Below are 19,866 nucleotides of genomic sequence, written 5' to 3'. Positions count from 1 at the left end.
TCACATGATCTCATATTAGAAAATTTGCAAAGAAACAGGAGATGGCCTCTCCAATACACTGCTTTGGTTTTTCTACAAAAATGAAGTCTAGCTATGATATAATAAGAAATGCAGAATTATATACTGTTGATTTATCAATGTGAATTTCATGAAAATTTTGTTTATTTCATTCAATTTAAATTCTGTATTCTTTATTTAAAAAAGGCATGGCATCAGTCCTTAAAAAGTAAAACAAATTGAGTTTCTATTTTGTCCTGATATCAATTTTCATTCTGTGTTTCTCAAATTAATTTATTTGCATATCAAATTAATAAAAATCACTTTGATATGCAGATGTTACAAAATGAGTGGAATAAAGAACTAGAAGTTCCTATATTGTCTAGACAGTGGTAGGGTATCTTAATTTCTATAACAAATAGTGTTAATGAAGCTCAAATTGCAACCTACAAACAAAAAATAAATTCAGAATTTGTTGGGCTCCATTATATTTCTATAGAAAAGGACTATCAAAACAGCATTTCATTGGAGATGTAACAGGGATAGTGCTTCTTTAAAACATATCTTTCTACAATGTCTTAAACTTACCAAATGGGGGGGGGAGTGGAAGTTATGTAAATATGATTTCGTGACAAAAGTTAATTTTTTCAGAAAATATTATTATTTTGAACTAATGTCTACACCTGGAACATGGAATCTGACAACCAGACAGCATAAATGGATTCTCCATAGGTTAAAAGGCTGATACTGCAGCATTGTAAAGATAAATGTTCAACTCCATTTACACAATGGATTGAAGACCTGACTGCACTTGCCTGTTATGAACGGATTGCCATAGACTATGTATAAACAAGTATAATGAAATAAGGGACTCATTTATACAAAATAAAATGAGTTTAAAAAGTGATTGTATAAATGTAATAGCAATATATATGCATTTGAATATTTGCATTAGACAAATATACATAGAATCCTAATTATTTATTTTTATGACATTTTTTTCCTTCGTCATATTTCTTTCACTTTTTTGTTAAAGCACTTTTAATGTGTCCTTTTCTTCCTTCGCTTTGATAATGTATATCTCATCCTGGTGTTTTGCTCTTTTTTATTAATTAAAAGGCAATAAAATATCAATTAAAATTTCATTGTGTGCTTTGAACAAAATTTTCTTTTGGGCCTAGGATTTCATAAAGCCCAATACTGTACTTTAATTATAGTAATGCTCCCAACATAGCTTTACTGCCTGTCAAGTGTTAAGCTAACATAAGAAGCTTGAAGGTTTAATTCTACTAAACCAATCTTTACTAATATGACTTTGCAGCACCACACACAAAATCAGGCTATGGGTTTTTAATGACTGTTACAAAATGTAAAATCAATTTTTTAACTGTAAAAAGAGAACAAAAAGAATAAGAAAAATCATGCAGAAGCTAAAGCCCAGTTTTGAGCCTGCCAAACTCCCCAATTAATTTACATACGAGAGTAAATGCAGAGATTTTTACAAAAATCTTCATTATTACTGACCTCTTGGGACCTTGGGATTGTACAGATAGATATTGTATAATTGCTGCCATTTTAACTTGATATGTTTATACATCTCAACTTTATCTTGCAAGTTTAAGCCTTAAACAAAGCAAACAAGCAAATCCTACAGCAGTAAAATGAGTCTGTGATATTTTTTTTACTCAAAAGAGATAGTCCATTAAGTGACCCTATGCATTATCCTGATTTTAAATTTTTATTAGCCAATTTAAAGTTTTGGCTGTTATTCCAACGTATCACATAATATTTGTCCATCCCAAATAAAAGTCTACAAAGTTAAGGTGTTTGTGTAGATAATGTCTTTTTTTCCCCATGTCATTTCCCAAAATTTTCTAGTAAAAAAAAATTCATATGAAGTTTAGGTCTCATTTAAGAGAAGCAAGTTAAAATATTTCAGCACTGATGAACTTTAAAAATAGCACAGATTTGAACAAAAGTATGGAAAATATTAATAAATCATGTGTCTCTGCAGGCAGTCTATAATGCATGTATCCTGAAAGGTCACTTCTCACCATGATTATGATTACAATATGTGCTAGATTCCTACTGTAGCTTATTGGTTATAGTTGCTTTTGTTTTTAACGTTTACATTCTTCAAAGTATAAAATGAATTTGTCTTTCCTTTAATTTCCACCTTAGATTACCTAGTGCAACAAAATTCTAATTTCTCTGATATTATTCAGTTCAACTTTATTTTAAGCTGAACAAGGTTAAACTTGCATAGATCTAAAGCAAGTTTCTAATAAGTGGTAAAATTAATTGTTCTTCTCCTAGTAAATGGGAAAATGAATAGATTCATCATTTAATAAATAAACACTTTATGGACCAGTACTACTAATTTAGAAGCAAGAATGAAGATTCAAATCACGCTTGAACATACATTTTCCATGTGTTTTTTTCCATAAACTGACTATTCTTCAGACTATAACTGAACTATTTTGAAAATATTCATAAGGGTTATGAATATTTCAGATGCTTCCCACAAGTTTAAAAACTAATGAATTTTACTCCTCCACAGTGACTACACTTCTTTAGACTTAAGTAATAAATATGAAAATGATGCTTCTATGGGTCCACAATAATGTATAGGGACTGCAGAAACATAAACAACAGAAAGTAATTTAAGAAGGATGATGGGAAATTGCCAGTGACTATATGAAAAATGCATCATAACATGCAATTCATCCAGTACTTTGGAGTTTCTATCTCCTGCTATTTATTCTCAGCTTCACAAAAAGGATGGTGTCACATGAGAGCTGTACAGGTAGTCTCAACTTACAAACTTTTGCTTAGTGACCATTCAAAGTTACAGCACTGAAAAAAATGACTTACTACCAGTCCTTGCACTTAAGATCTTCCCAGCTTCTTCATGGTCACATGATTGCAATTCGGGTTCCTTGGCATGTGCTTACGACACAACCAGCATGTGTTGACAACAGTTACAGCATCCCAGAGTCACACAGTCCCCATTTGTGATCTCCCCAACCAGTTTCTGACAAGCAAAATCAACGGGGGAAACCAGATTTGCTCAATAACCATGTGATTTGCTTAACAACTGTGTGACTCACTTAACAACCACAGCAAAAAAGGGTGCAATCACATGATAAGCCACTTAACAACCGCATGACTTAGTGACAAAGTTCCAGTCCCAATTGCAGTCATTAAGTCAAGGATTATTTGCACTTCATTAACTCAAATCATATAACAAAGTCTGCCCCTTGCTCGCTATCCTTAATTACATACCTGAAAGAAACATTATTCTTGAACAACAAAGATGTTCCTAGAAGAGGCACATTGACAGAGAAAATTAATAAGTTTGTATTATTACCCTTACACAAGTTCATATTCACACATTTCTGAAACAGCATGGAAATATTAAAAATATTTTAGAGCTCAACCATGTATACTGCCATCCCTCATTGCAAATAACTAGAGACTTGGAAAATCTGACATTCCAACCAAAAGAAAGCTGGAAAAACTATAATCACAACTCCAGAAACATTGCAATGCAGAAAAAAGAAGAGAGAATGAAACTATGATTCTAAATCAATGATATTCTACCAGTTTGTCATTTGCAAACCCCTCCTTTGCAATTAAGCCATCTGAATATTATTTTATTTAACCATAGTTCATCTCACTCAATAAATATTTAAGATCATATATGCATAAACATTCTGAATTTTAGAAAATTTAAGCTGCCCCCCCTAAGATTTTAACAGTCCCAATAGGAAAGGCCATTTTGAAGATACCCCTCTCCCAAAGGCTCATCTAGAAAACAAGCTTGTCTTGCACAGGTCCCAATTATGAAATGTATTCCCTATGCTGGGAAAGATCGAAGGCAATAGAAGAAGGGGACAACAGAGAATGAGGTGGCTGGTTGGAGTCACTGAAGCAGTAGGCGTGGTAGAGCAGGGGTGTCAAACTCGATTTCATTGAGGGCCACATCAGCATTGCAGTTGCCCTCAGGGGGCCAGGTGGGTGTGGCCAGGGTGGGTGCGGCCTACTGGGTGGGTGTGGATGGAGTGGGTGTGGCCTACTGGGTGGGTGTGGCCAGTTCTACATCGGTTGTGTCAAGGGTGCCTGTGGGGGCCTGGGCAGGAGTGGGACAGATCTGAGGGTCTCTGGCAGAAGGGGGTGGGACCGGGGCAAGCGCCAAGGCATGGTCCACTGGAGGAGCCTCACTGTTCCTTTTAGGCCATGCGGGGGGGGGGCTTATGGAGCTAAGACTGAATGTGTTTCAGCATAGATGGCCACCACAAAATTGTACATTGGCTCCCAGCTGGCCTAGGCCAGGGCCAAGGCAGCCAACGGCCCCCTCCGTTCCCTCACTGTTTCCAGGATGGCTTCGCGGGCCACATGAAACCACTTCGCAGACCGCATCTGGCCCCCGGGCCTTGTGTTTGACATGTCGGTGGTAGAGGATAGGAATGCCTGGAGGAATGTTGTCCATGGGGTCGCGACGGGTCAGACACGACTTCGCAACTAACAACAACAAATTCCCTATGGAGGTATGTTTTGCCCAGAATCTCCCAGTGTTTAGCAGTTGAGAGAAACATGTAAAGCCAGTTTGGTGTAGGGGTTAAGGCGTCAAGCTAGAAACTGGGAGAGTGTGAGTTCTAGTCTGCCTTAGGCAGAAAGCCAGCTGGATGACCTTGTGTCAATCACCTTCTCTCAGCCTTCATGAAGGCAACAAGGGCAAACCACTTCCAAGAAATCTTGCTAAGAAAACTGCAGGGACTTGTCAGGCACAATTGAATAGAAGAAAAAACAATCTTCTGAAAACCTTCAATTGTCCATTTATTTTATCACAATTTTAATCAGGATTTTAATTGTAATAATTATCACTTTAGTTAACTTTTATATTTTTTATCATTGTAAGCTTCCCTGATTATTAGACTGATAAAAAGACAGGATATAAACCCAGTAAACACAAAAGCTATAGTGACTGTGTACTTTCTATGTATATAGATATACAGTATATCAATCACACTTGTCTGTCTTTCTGAGGAACTCATCAAAATGCAATTTTCTAAGTTTTCCTCTTTTCGCAAAGCATTCATTCTACCTCCATGTATTTGTTTTGCCATTCAATCCTTGTCTATTCTTCCTATATGGGGAAACATCTCAATGTATTTCTTACACAGCAGTCACTCACTTTTGAATTCAGTTCAGTACCCATTCATTCTTGACCCTTTACCTTTGATCTGTCACACACATTTCAAAAATAACCCACTCCTCCCCAATGCATTCAACATTTAAGTTTCTCCTGACACACTCAATTCTCACTTCTAATGAAGTAGGAATAAGCAAGCTGTTATACACCGCCTTTTGCACTTCTTTTCAAAAGCACTTTTTTATACCTGATCACAAACTATCCACCACCATTCTAACAGCATTTGCATGTCTTAAAATGTCTCTATCCATTTTTTTCATTCTTAATCAACATTTTATCCAAGGTATACCAATGAATCTACTTGCTGTTTTTTACCACTTACAGTAGTGGCCAAAATTGTGGAAACCTTTTGGGAAAAGTGTACAGTAGAAATGCCACCTTTGGTTAAGTTTCCACCAATTTTTCTTCTAATTTCTTTATAACTGTAGCTTGTTCACTTAATAATACTATTTTACATCGCTTTCTGGGCAACCAGTCAACTCTTTGCACCATTGCTTTAATTTTATTATGTTTTACAAGATCACTAAATGAAAGAACACAAAAAACCCCAGCCAACTTGATAGAGATCACATAACACATTGACAAATGTCCTCCTCTCAGCTTCAATACATGACATCAATAACTGAATCCTACTGATCTCATTGGCTCATTGCCAAAACAAGATGACACCTGATTGGCTCTCTAAACACTCATGCTCATTGGCTACAAACCTAAGCAAGTTGTGCTTCCTTTTTCTGGTTATTTGGCTATAACTTTTCATAGAATGCAGTACAGATAATTGAACAAAGTTTGTTGCATTACATTCTTGACTAAATTATCTTTCCATTGATATATATATAATTTTATGGTACTACTCCAAAAAAAAGTGGTGTTATTAGCCATCAAACCTCAAAAATACACTTTTCCCAAAAGGTTTCCACAATTTTGGCCACTACTGTCTATATAACTTGCAAACATTCATTCTATTTTCCCCCATCAAATACAGCTGTCTTGTCTTTTGACAGCTTAATTTTCAGATCCATACTCCTCTATGCATCGTACAATCTAATGTTCATTGCAAATAATTCAGATTGTCTGCCAACAACACAACATCACCTGCATACAAAGGTACAGATTGATTTCTCCCATCAACCAACATAATGCTAACATAATCACAGGCATTCCTTATACATTTATCCATAAATATATTAAAGAAACAAGGGAACATCATACACCATTGTCTTAGTTCTTAAGCAGCACTGAACTATTCACTTAATATTTCTATTTGTTCTCAAATATTTTATTTCCATTGTATATTGCTATTAATATATTCACCTCCGGATTCATACAAACTTTCCAAAATTTGAGTCTATTTGCTTTATCATATAATTTATCTATATCAACAAACATACAATAAGCTTCTTCTTCACATGCATACATTTCTCATTTTGGTTTAAAAATAAACCTGAAAAAGAGCCAGGTTATGTTTAATAAATTCACCAAAGAAAGATTTTTTATATATATCTGGAGAATAACTAGATATAGTAGACCACTTACTGTATATATACCTTGACCAGGGGTAGGCAACCTTGGCTCTTTTATGACTCGTGGACTTCAACTCCCAGAATTCCTGAGCCAGCATGGCTGGCTCAGGAATTCTGGGAGTTGAAGTCTACGAGTCATAAAAGAGCCAAGGTTACCTACCCCTGACCTTGGCCAACAGATCTCAATGGAAAGTGATACAATAAAGCATGAACAGTGTGTTAAATGTGGTTGGCAGGTATTCAGCAAGCTAAGCATAATTTTCAAGTACAGCCTCCCCCTACGCCTGAAGAGAAAAGTTTTCTAGCAGTGTGTGGTACCTGTTTTAACACATGCCAGAGAAAAATGGACACTAACCTCACAATCAATACAAAAGCTACTAGTGGCGCAAAGAGCCATGGAAAGATACATGCTTGGCATCATAAGACAAGATAGAACAGACATGTCAAACACAAGGCCCGGGGGCCAGATGCGGCCCGGGAAGTGGTTTCATGTGGCCTGCAAAGCCATCCTGGAAACAGTGAGGGAACGGACGGGGCCGTTGGCTACCTTGGCCCCGGCCCAGGCCAGCTGGGAGCCAATGTACAATTTTGTGGTGGCCATCTATGCTGAAACACATTCAGTCTTAGCTCCATAAGCCCCCCCCCCGCATGGCCTGAGAGGAACAGTGAGGCTCCTCCAGTGGACTATGCCTTGGCGCTTGCCCCAGTCCCACCCTTCTGCCAGAGACCTTCAGATGTCCCACTCCTGCCCAGGCCCCCACAGGCACCCTTGACGCAACCGATGTAGAGCTGGCCACACCCACCCAGTAGGCCACACCCACTCCATCCATGCCCACCCAGTAGGCCGTACCCACCCTGGCCACACCCACCCGGCCCCCTGAGGGCAACCGCAATGCTGATGCGGCCCTCAATGAAATTGAGTTTGACACCCCTGAGATAGAAACACATGGATTAGAGAACATGGATTAGAGAACAAATGAAAATATACGATATCATCAAGAGAGTAAAAGAATCTAAATGGAAATGGGCTGGTCACATAACAAGAAGAAGTGATGGCAGGTGGACCAAGGCAGTCATCGAATGGATCCCACTTGATAAAAAGCGTCCATAAAAGAGACCTAAAACAAGATGGATCGACGACATCAGCAAGTATTGGCAAAAGAAAGCTTAAAACATGCAGAAGAGGCCTTCATCCTGCAGTGGATAGACAGTGGCTAGAATGATGATGAATGATGACATTTCCCACCAACCCATCAAAGAGCAAAAAAAGTGGTTCACATAACCCCACCTTGGCATAATCTACACTGCACTTCCAGAAAGTTTCTCATTGTCACCTCTTGTACTCTTCAAGTCAGAATTCTGCCAACCCTTTTTCCTTGCACTTTTTATAAAACGTTATCCCACCCCCGCCCTCATAAAGTTTTGATTGATCTTGCTATATTTTTCTTTCTATAAGATATGGCTGTCATATCTGGGCTGAAGAACCTGGACATTATCTCTTCTGGCAGAATAATCAAAGACAGTTTTTAGTTTCTGCATGAAATTGACAAGAGTTGTCCATTAGAGAATCATTACTGTCCGTAATAGGAATTGCCATTTTGGCAGCTCCATCTCTCAAGACTGCAAGGATAAATCACACCTGAGCACAATCTGTGGAAAACTGTGCTCTTAAGGAAAAGTATATATAGCTGAGCGATGAAAATCTTGCATCTGTTTGGAGATATGTCTTAGTAGTCAGGTAATGAGCCCACAGAGTGAAGTAACATGATTAGAGGTGAAGAAATGGCAGGAAGCACACCCATGGCAAATACATTTGATTGCTGAGCTTGCTCAAATAGCTGCATCATTTGGGTAACAGCTATAGTCCATTAACTCATCTGTGCATCTTTGATAATGAAATAAAATACGGGTTGCCTTTCAGCGTTCAGCTGTGCTCCCAGATTGCCATAGAGTCAGTCACAAACAAGCAACAAGGTAGCTTCCCTTGTAAGGGAAATTGAGGAATTGCTGAGATTAATGTCAAGCTCTTAACAGCTGGTCCAAAAGCAAGATTTTTTTTTTCACAAAGGCTTCTTCAACAGATTTATTGAAATAGAAAAAAGCATATTGTTACAGAAATCTTGTCAAATGGATACTTTCACTTTAGCGATTTTTTTTCTTCCTCTTGTTACAAGCCTTCTGATGGACAAAGAAGCTGGCTACCTATTTTTTCTGACAATGGAAGAATATGCAGATGTTCCTAGCTGATAATATTTTCCGTCATCCTCTTTTCCAGGTTTTAATAAGACCCCTAAAGTGGTCCAAAAATCACTATAATCACTGTTCCTGGGAAAGGCTTTCTGTAAGCCTATGGAGTATGATCTAATTGCATCAATCTTTTATATGTTCAGGGATACAGTCAAGATACAGGATAATACAAAAATATAATATTAAGGAAAAAATATCATTGGTAAGATGCAAGAAATTCAAGTTTCCAAGAAAACATATCTAAACGACAGAGCACGCTTGATATATGGGATAGCAAAGCTTCAATAGGGATAAAGGTGCTCTGCCCCTCCTCCCAAAAAGACCAAATATAAAATGCATGAGAGTTTATGCACATCAAGATGTACTATTCGTCCAGTGGAAGAGAGTTTTAAGAAAAATGATGAATTAAATAATAGCACTGTGATTACAAAATGTCATTAAATACTTAAATTAAATAAAACTAAAATTTGGATTAAATTTAGTCCTGATCTGGTTGGGAATAGGAGACCCTGGGCTTTGGGGCAGCGCTGATCCCAGCGCTGAAATTAAGGAAAAGAATCCACAAAGGGGAAAAAAGGAAAGTTACAAGCTGTCCAGAAGTCTGATAAGGGAGCCAACCACAATCGTGTCCTGCTGGGCTGAAGACTAAGTCGTGTCTGAGAAGCACAGGACCCAGCAGGAGCCGTGGCTACTTTCTCAGACTTAGTCTAATTGGGCAGGAAGACAGTCTAAACCCATTCGTGGATTCTCCATCCTCATGCTGGAGAAACTGACATTCAGAAGCATGAACACAGTTAAACATGAGTAAACTATGTAAAGAAAGGAATAAAGAAACATTCTCAGAGGGGAACAAACTGAAGAAGCACTGATATATTGCATTCAGCAGTTAACATAACCTTTCACCTCCCAGGTGAAAAAAACATATCTTCAGATGTCATTTTAAACAAAACACAGCAGAGGCCATCCAAACTTTCCTCAATAGGGAGTTCCATAATTTGAGTAATGCTTACCATACTTTACTGACTCCTGTTTTACTTAAAATGCTTTCACAATTAAAGCAAATATTTGTAAATGATTTTTTTCTTAATAACTGTAAATACACTAAGGCGTTTTCTTGCAGATTAGTGCCTATAAACCTTATATCAAACCTTACAGTTAAACGATTTTTCCATGTTATTTAACCTTGTTTCAACCCTACCCTTGGTATATAAACTAAGATACCCTTTAAAACCTTCAAATTTCTTTATAAGAAGAAATGGATACACTGACAATTTATTCACAGGTTTCTTTCATGTACATCTGAGTTCCTGTTCTTATCACTGCATGATTTCCCCCACAGAATTAGTTGGGGTAATGGAGAAGGGACAAGGACCAATGAAAAGAAGATGGCCCTGCATTCAATCCCTTAAAATATGAATGCAGTGAAGTGGAAAAGTAGTTCAATTTTTCCCTTAGTACTGCTTTAAAGCAAACTTCCCCCATCCACTCAAACTTAAATATACACAATCCTACTACAAAATATAGCAAAATCTGCATCTTCCTCCCCAACCACTAAAACCAAATTAGAAGCACTGATCATAATACCCAGTAATAAACTTTGAGAATGAAAAATTTCTACCTGTATTTTTTTTAAGTTGGCAATAAATCTATCCATTAATACAGAAACACTGTGTGTCATTTAAATAAAGGTTTTATTACTTTATAGTCATTTCTATAGTTTTGCTTTCCACTGGAAATATATTACAGGTAGTCCTCGAGTTACGACCACAATTGAGCCCAAAATTTATGTTGATAAGTGAAATATTTGTTAAGTGAGTTTTGCCCCATTTTAGAACTTTTCTTGTCACAGTTGTTAAGTGAATCATTTGTTAAGTTAGTAACCTGGTTGTTAAGTGAATCTGGCTTCCCCACTGACTTTGCTTGTTAGGTGGTCACAAAAGCTGATCACATGACCCCAGGACACTACAACCGTCATAAATATGAACCAGTTGTGAAGTATCTGAGTTTTGATCATGTGACCATGGGGATGCTTCAATGTTCGTAAGTGTGAAAAATGGTCATAAGTCATGTTTTCAGTGCTGTTATAACTTTGAATGGTCACTAAATGCAGCACTACTTGTATCTGCTTAAGGAGAAATTTCAATTCTTGGCTGGTTATTTTGTTTATCAAAATACTTCATTTACTTGGGTAACCTTCAGTGGATAATGAAGCAACAAGAATAAAAAAAAACTTTGCATAACAGATTTTTGTTTCCCATATCCTTTAGAAATGAAACAGAGTAAAAGTGGCTCAATTCTTATTTCAACAGCCATTTGTAAGTTAAAATTCAACATATTCAGGACTCTAGTTTTAATGAACTAGCAGAGCTGAGATTTAATTCTACATTCAAAGCACAATTCCTACTGTTTATAAAAAAAACTTTGAATAAATAATAGATCAAAGGAGTTTCATTTTGATAGCCTACAAATGCCATGGAGCATGCTGGGAAGAATAAACCCTTTATGACATTACAGAATTCTGGTAATAAATATATTACAATATTAGTCAGATTTATTACTGAGTTCCTTTAAATATAGATTTTCTCACAACCCGTAAGACATTGAAAAATCTTCTATTCAAACAACTTCATTTTTTTTTTGTTATTAAAATTATTTACAGGTCATCCACGATATATGACCACAATTGAGCCCAACATTTCCACTGCTAAACAAGCTTATTGTTAAGTGAGTTTTGCTCAATTTTACGATCTTTCTTCCCAGTTGTTCAGTGAAACACTGCTATTGTTAAGTGAAACTCGCTGCCCCCATTGACTTTGTTTGTCAGAAATCAGCTGGGAAGGTTACAAATTGTGATCAGATGACCCTGGGACAGTGTAACTCTTACAAATACACACCAAGTTGCCAAGCGTCTGAATTTTGATCACATGATCATGGGGATGCTGCAACTGTCATAAGTGTGAAAACTGATTATAAGTTGTTGTAAGTTTGAACACACCCTAAATGAACGGTTGTAAAGTCAAGGGCTTTCTGCATTAGCAAAATTTTAAGAAAGCATTTCATCTATAATGTCCCTGCATGCCATGTTGTTTCTTGTGCTCAGACAATCAACTTCAGAAATTAATCAGTTCAGCTTCTAGTCCAAAAGAAAATCAGTGATACTGCAGGATGAACAGCTGCCCATTGAGAGACATTCCCATCTCATCCTGGTTTCCCATCCCCTTTTGAGGTTAAGGTGCTATAATGCTGCCTCACACAAAGGCCCATCCCCTTGCATGTCTTTTTTCTTACTTCAAAAAGCAAATACAGCAAGAAAAGACAAATAGGTGGGGTTATGTTTAGTTGCCATTTCTATGCTCCACTGGATAGCTGGAAGGAACACCAGCCAGCTCAAGAAGAGGAGGGGAGATTTGCAGGCTGCCATGCGACATTGTTGCTACATAGTTGAAACGGTGACTGCAGGAAAGGAGTCAAAGACACCGTTATACCATTTATCTCATCTGATCCCAAAGATATTTTCTCAAAAGTAAATCCCACTTGGTAGAATGGAATGCTTAAATAAAATATCCAAAGGATGTAGGTCATGACACTGACAGTATTTGGATATTTATTAAGAGGTGTATAAACCAAGCCTCTTCCTGAATATGTGGATTCTCCGCATCTTTCTATGCAGCCACAAAGAACTGAGAAACTTTCACCTTTGATTCTGAATAAGCATTGCTGGCTATGTTGTCCACAATTGGAATTGTAGCTCATCTTGAATATAGATTGAAAGCTTATTTGAAACTTATTAAAGTACACTAGTTCAGATTATACAAAAAGCTGTGGTTAATGAAAAGATAAATATACATTCCCTATCTCCTACTTTTCCCAGTTGCAATGTATGGCTGTGAAAGTTGGACCGTAAGAAAGGCTGAGCGCCAAAGAATTGAGGCCTTTGAACTATGGTGCTGGAGAAGACTCCTGCGAGTCCCTTGGACTGCAAGGCGTTCAAACCGGTCAGTCCTAGAAGAAATCAACCCCGACTGCTCCTTAGAAGGCCAGATCCTGAAGTTGAAACTCAAGTACTTTGGCCACCTAATGAGAAGGAAGGACTCACTGGAGAAGGGCCTAATGCTGGGAAAGATTGAGGGCAATAGAAGAAGGGGGCGACAGAGAATGAGGTGGCTGGATGGAGTCACTGAAGCAGTAGGCGTGAGCTTAAATGGACTCCAGAAGATGGTAGGAAGGCCTGGAGGAATGTTGTCCATGGGATCGCGATGGGTCGGACACAACTTCGCAACTAACAACAACAGCTCCCTACTCTTCACTGTGAGATGCGAGGAGAGGAAGTACATGGAAGTACAAAATGGAACTACTGTAAATTCATATCACATCTTGCTAAAATTAAGTTTAGCATAACACAAGACAAATTTAAAAATAAATATTACCTGGTAAGCTGCATGGCAACAAAACAACTGATAAATAGGATATAAAATCAAATAAGCAACAATTACTGCTAGCTAATGCCCCTGGATCATAGAGCCAAATTCCGTTTGCTAATTTTATTTGTCTTAAGCACTACAAAACTGCTGCCAGCTCCCTTGCTATTGTATTTGGCAGATTTTGCTATACAAAGTAGTTCTAATTTACTTTCTGTTATTGCAATAATAGCCCACTTTCATAGAATTGCTGCACCAAAAAAGAGGGTTTCCTAGGCACTTGCACAATAGCGTAATTAACTACAATCCAGCACCGTAGTGAAGGATTAGATTATATTTGAACAGACAAAATATTTTCTTCTCAGCATTACCATTTGGTCTCTGTGATTAAACAGAAAAATAGGACCCAGCAAAAAAACAAGTGTGCATGTATATTTATGAGACTGTAATCCTAGTCAACCAGTTAATTTTCACAACATTCCAAACAAAAACATAAAGCCCGAAGTTACATCACTGATAAACTTATCTTATTTATCTCATTGGATCACTTTTTAAACTACTGTTGGATGTTTTGACTGGTTAGCTGATAACTTCAACTTCCTAAAGAATTCAAATGCAACAAATTAATTTTTCACATATGTTATTTAAGGACCGTCTTCTCCCAGTCATATCTACCCGACCTAAACAGAGTGGGGAGGCAAGGAACGCTACAAATCCACTCTCCTAAGGAGGTACATCTAGTGGGACCAAGAAGAGGCTTCTCTATGATAGCTGCCTCCTTGTGGAACATCATCCCCACAGAAATAAGATTGGCCCTCACTTTGATACTCTTTTTGAAGGCCTAGTTTTGACAACAGGCCTGAGCAACCCAGAGTGGGATGGAGCTCATCAAGGGGTTTATCTGACTGACTATTATCACCAGAAGGGTGGGGGGTATTGCTTTTTATTGTTTTTACATGAGATTTTTATCTTGGTAAGCCACCTGGAATCACTAAGAATTTAGCAGCCATATAAATTTTCTTAAATAAATTAAAAATAAAATAAATATGTCATAAGAGCTAACATGCAGACTGTAAGTGTAATATCACTTCCAAAAGCAACTTATTTTACCCAAGGTCTCCTAAGATTCTAAAGCTGTTAAAATCTACAGGCCTTCCAACTTCTGTAGTACTGTTGAGTCCGGTTTTGATTAAACATATAATAAATACAATATGGTGTTCAATGTACGGCTAACAAAATCAAGCAATGAGGTTTATCAGAAATACAAACTGCTTGACATTCATTCATTGATTATTCTCCATCCAGATAATTTCCCAAACAGTAAATTATCATATTATTAAATAAATATATTTATTATTTAAAAGACAAAGTACAAACTTTAAATCTCTCTTAACTGCATTCGTGATTTGTTTATTAGCATGCACTGTAACAATTTAACAAATTTTCAAGATTAAAGAAATCCCAGAGTTAGAAAAACTTTGTGGCTTCACTAAGGACAAGGCGTATACCCCCAAATTAATCACAGCAAGAGAATCCCTTCTTTCCAAATAAAAAGTTTCTGCTAGAGATCATTACCCGGTCTTTCATCCGCCAACTCTGAGCCAGTGATTTGGAGCCCTCAATTTTCTCACAGTGCCTCTTCTTCATAAAGGCCAAAGGCAAATTCCAGTCCGTCATGTCTGACTCATCTTCCTCCCCGAGACCCAGGAGGGGTGACTGCAGCATATCAGACTCCATCAGGAAAAGTAGGGACCAAAGTCACCAGTAGAGAAAAAAATCACTACTCCAAGGAAATGTTTTAAGAGAAGTAACTGGATAACAAGACACTATGTTAGTTGTTGTTTAGGTTTATGTTTTATGAGAAGATGCTTTTTTCAAAATAGAGGCATGAATGTTATTGTTAAACTGTATAACAGTGTTCCCTGTACAGCAGCTGGAAAATTCCTGTGCAGAATGGACAATCTCAGGGAATAATGTAATCACTACACAAGGGAAAACTATCTGGTAGTCAATGATCTATTGTTGTCTAGATGAAATAATGATCACAGATGTGTACATGGATTTTTTTTAATCCTTCTTCAGGAACAGGATATTATCTCAATATTCAAGAGATATAGGGTGATCACAGATAACTCTTTTTATTGAAAAAGTTCCTGCCCACAATACAATGATTTAATTTAGGAGAAGACTATCAGACAATGCACACTTGAAACAAAGTTTGATATGATCAGTCTAAAAGTATTTTAGATAGAAAACATGGCTTTCTATGTAGCTGAGCACTTCAATCACAGCTAAAGTAGAAAAGCTGCAGTGATAACCACACTTGTCTCTCTTGCTCAGAACAAGGCTGATGCCTTGTGCTACATACTGTAGAGAAATTGGAGGAAAAGCAGAAGTTGAGAAATCAGTGCTATCCAAGTTGGAGAGTCAGACAAATTATCACTTCTCAAGCAACTGTGGCAGTGCTGTTCAACATATACTCTCGTTAAGATTTCTCTTCTTATTTTTGATGGGGTGTTAGAATATACTGTGAACTCCAGTGAGTCGACCTGGATTCAGACGTGAAGAATCTGAGCGCAGGATTCTCTTCACAGTACAGCTACAAAGGAGAGGCTTGCACTTTGATCTCCCGTTTAAGGCAAAACTAGCAAACAGGATAAGGAGGAATTCGGAAAGAAAAGAACGATTTGGCCGTAGGCACCTCTCTGTTCCAGGCTTGACTGTATCTGTTCTTAGAAAGCAGCTCGCCGCCAAGATCACCCCTTGGAGATCACGCTGGACCAAGCGATGAGATGGACTCTCCCTCCTGGGCCCGTTTCCGACAGCGTGCAGCCAGAGGGGAATAATCGTCCTACCCCCGCGGAGGTGCCTGCTTTTTGCGCGGCTGCAACGGGGGGCGCCCAATTCGACCCATTATGTTCCCCGACTCGGACAGCTGCTGGTTCCTCTTCGCGGAGAAGTTCCCCAAGTAGCGGGGTTGGAGAAGCTGAAGGAAACTGTTCCGGAGAGCCAAATTCTCCTCAGCAGCACACCAAGGAGGCAGCCATATTGCCGAGGACCAGAATGCATCGCAGCGACGGGCCTTCAGATGGCTCAAATCGAAGGAAACGCGTTCCGTACCGGCTAATTCAAAAGTGGGAGGGTAAGAAGGGCCGAGCGTGAACAGGTTGCCTAGCAACTTGCTTGAACAGTCTCCGTAACTTTCAGCTCCCGGTGCGGGACGCCTTACCTTTTTTTTCTCTCCTTGAGTGGTCGAGTAGTGATCGCGGTCATCCGGAAACTTGGCCAGGTGAAGAACTTCTGGTGTTTGAAACCTACTCCATGTTTTTTTAAAAAAGAAAAAAGAGGGAAAGTTCCTTATATGAGAAAAAAAATAGTTGAATACTGTATTTCCAATATATTTTGCCTCATTTAGTACAACCTATCTGCCTTTAATTCAAAGGGCATGTTATTGCCCAGGATATGGCAGATCCTGTGGGTTAAATGACTGAAGGAAATCAAATAAAAGCCAGTACTACAGGAAATCCTTACCAACATTCGTTTAATGACCGAAGTTACAATGGCACTGAAAAAAGTGACTTATGACCGTTTTTCACATTTACAATCATTGCAGCATCTCCATGGTCACGTCATCAGAATTCAAATGCTCGGCAACTGGTATGTATTTATGACGGTCACAGTGTCATGCAGTCATGTGGTCACCTTTTGTGACCTGACCAGCAAAGTCAGTGGGGAAGCCAGAAGTGCACTTAAGTACCATGTTGCTAAGTTAACAACTGCAGTGATTCACTTAACAACTGAGGCAAAACTCACTTAACTGTCTTGCTTAGCGTTGGAAATTTTGGGCTCAAATGTGGTTGTAAATTGAAGAGTACCTGTGTAAACCTAAATTATACAGAGCCTTCTATGTATACTTTCTATAGTTACTTCGCTCACATTACCTTCCATGTTTCAACAAGCTTACACTTAGGCTACAAAAAATTGGACTACCACCAGACAGCAGCAAAGAGAGTTTTCAGTATCTCTTTGCAGTCATGTAATAATTGTCTGGATGTTTGCAGCCCGGTCTCATGTGTACATGCCTTGTTATTATATCAGATCTGTCTTTTTAAATAATTATTACTTCTCACATTTAGGACTGATCTGCACAACAACAGTTGTTCCCACTCTCATCTTTTCATGTTATCCACATCTGACATGGTATGTTTTGGATTCTAGCATTACGAGGAATTGAATTAAATTGTCCTTGTTCATGTGATCCATCCTTTTCATTTTCCAGTTCAAATGTATTGTATAACAGAGAGCAGTAACAATCATGAAATGTTTTACCATGTCTGTAAAAGAGATTCTTAAATGAAAAGAACGCTATGTTTTGTTTTGACTTTTTTGTTGTCGTTCTTTCCATCTTGAGTTACTAACAGTGGAATAAATGTTTTTATTAAGTATCAGACATGAGAGTTATTATCAGTTTGGAATATATCTATTCTCTTGCTCTACTTCAGTAACAAAGGATTTCAACCAACAAAGAACATTTCTCCACATTTAGATAGCATAAATTGTTTAACTAAAAAGGATAGAAAGAAAGGCAAAAAGACCTACTAACAGTACAAGACAAACTATGACATGAACTTCAGCTAAAAAGAATAAAAGCAGAACAGTGTGCCCAAACTGATGAAGAAACAATTATCTTGGAAGAGCCACTTAAGAAAGACAATCCCCCAATAAGTTTTGCAATGCATATGAAGAGCCTCTTTTTACTTGTTCCTTTCCAACGATTGTTAGCAAAATTGAATGGGTATATGTCCTGAATATATGTATATATATAAAGAGAGAGAGAGAGAGAGGGAGGGAGGGAGAATATTTGTACACAGCCTTTAATTTTCTATATAACTAGGAATTTAATATCTTGCTATGAACTCTTCCCCCCCCCCCCCCCCTCATATCACTGAAGTCTTTTTGGAACTTCACCCTTCTGAAATCTTAGTGGAGCCACATAAACACAAACTAGAAGCTTTATGTGCTGTAACTTCATGTCGTAAGTCTAAGAACCATTGATTAGAGTATGTGCTGTCAAGTTCTTCCAGGCCCTGAAGCAGGATTATATATAGATTGGTTGCTTGTGGAGATGAAGAACATTAAATGTCTTCCTATTTAGCCTGGATTTTATACCAAGCAAAAACATTACTTTAGATCTGTTGGTTTTATGATTCTAGGCTCTTCCTGAACTGCTAACCCCAGTTCAGGAATCAATGAGTTAAAAAACAAATGTAAGGATGTGAATTGATGACATTGTTGATTGCTAAATGAACTCAGCTTTGACCTGAGTCAAGCAGCCTGAATGATTTTTTCCTGCTCCAATTTTAAAGTGTGCCTTTTCTCAGTTTCTTATGGCACAAACTGTGCCATTCAATCCATCTGAAGCACATCATGCCAAGTCTGATCATTTGTGCCTTGAATGCTTCCTCTGTGGCTCTGGCACTTCACATCAAACTTTCAGGGCAATGCTTGCTGAAGTACAAGTTCCAAACAATTCTGCATAAGACACCACAGTAAAGCTTTATCATGGGGGAGCAACTGAAGAGCTGATTCCATCTCATTTGGGTATGTCTAGCTTAATGAAAAAAAGGACTAGGGGTGACATGACAGCAGTGCTCCAATATCTAAGGGGCTACCACAAAGAAGAGGGAGTCAAGCTATTCTCCAAAGCGCCTGAAGGCAGGACAAGAAGCAATGGATGGAAACTAATCAAGAAGAGAAGCAACCTAGAACTAAGGAGAAATTTCCTGACAATGAGAACAATTAATCAGTGGAACAACTTGCCTCCAGAAATTATGAATGTTCCAATACTGGAAGTTTTTAAGAAGAGATTGGACAATCATTTGGCTGAAATGGTACAAGGTTTCCTGCTTGAGCAGGAGGTTGTGCTAGAAGACCTCCAAACTGGGTTCGCACTGGTTCGGCAGAGCGGGTAGCTAAACTGCTTCTGGAAGGAGGACTCCCAAGCCTAGAACAGCCTGCCGGAAGTGCGTGGATGCCACTTCCGACGTCCGTTCTAGGCCTCAGAGGCCCACACCTCCATCCATACAGAGAACCAGTTGTTCAGGTATTTGAACCACTGCCTCCAAGGTCCCTTCCAACTCTGTTATTCTGTTATCTCTCTTTCCCTGTGGGAAGGGAAATAGCTCTTTAGCCACTAGTGTGTGGATGGAAAGGGTTTATTTGGAGCCACCCCCCACCCCTACTCTCACTTTTTATGTTGGAATAATTTCTTCTATTTCCATATTGAGTAAGAATACTTTATTGCTTCCATGTGCAAAAAGCCCCCAACTACCAATTTGTTTATGTAGATCTTCACTCAATCTGAACAACTACATTTATCATACAATCTTCACGTGAAAATAAAGTTGATCAGGCCAAGATTGATTTAGTTCAAATTTTGCATCCAGCAATGAGCAACCAGATAGCT

The 19,866-nt window shown here is 38.2% G+C and overlaps 1 protein-coding gene across 2 annotated transcripts in view; it reads right to left on the bottom strand.

Moving 5' to 3' along the window:
* The window catches only part of RPTOR (regulatory associated protein of MTOR complex 1), a 395,406-nt gene extending 379,938 nt beyond the window's left edge, over window positions 1-15,468 (bottom strand). For both annotated transcript variants that reach the window (XM_015815086.1, XM_015815094.1), the window contains exon 1: window positions 14,976-15,468. In XM_015815086.1, coding sequence (XP_015670572.1) covers window positions 14,976-15,137 — 162 coding nt within the window. In that variant the 5' untranslated portion in view covers window positions 15,138-15,468. The remainder of the gene's footprint in view (window positions 1-14,975) is intronic.
* Between the last annotated feature and the right edge of the window lie 4,398 nt (window positions 15,469-19,866).

Source organism: Protobothrops mucrosquamatus, unplaced genomic scaffold (genome assembly GCF_001527695.2).
Source record: "Protobothrops mucrosquamatus isolate PMUCROS unplaced genomic scaffold, P.Mucros_1.0 scaffold_99, whole genome shotgun sequence".
Classification (NCBI taxonomy): domain Eukaryota; kingdom Metazoa; phylum Chordata; class Lepidosauria; order Squamata; family Viperidae; genus Protobothrops; species Protobothrops mucrosquamatus.
Note: the sequence above shows the minus strand (reverse complement) of the source record. Positions and strands in the feature narration are given on the sequence as shown.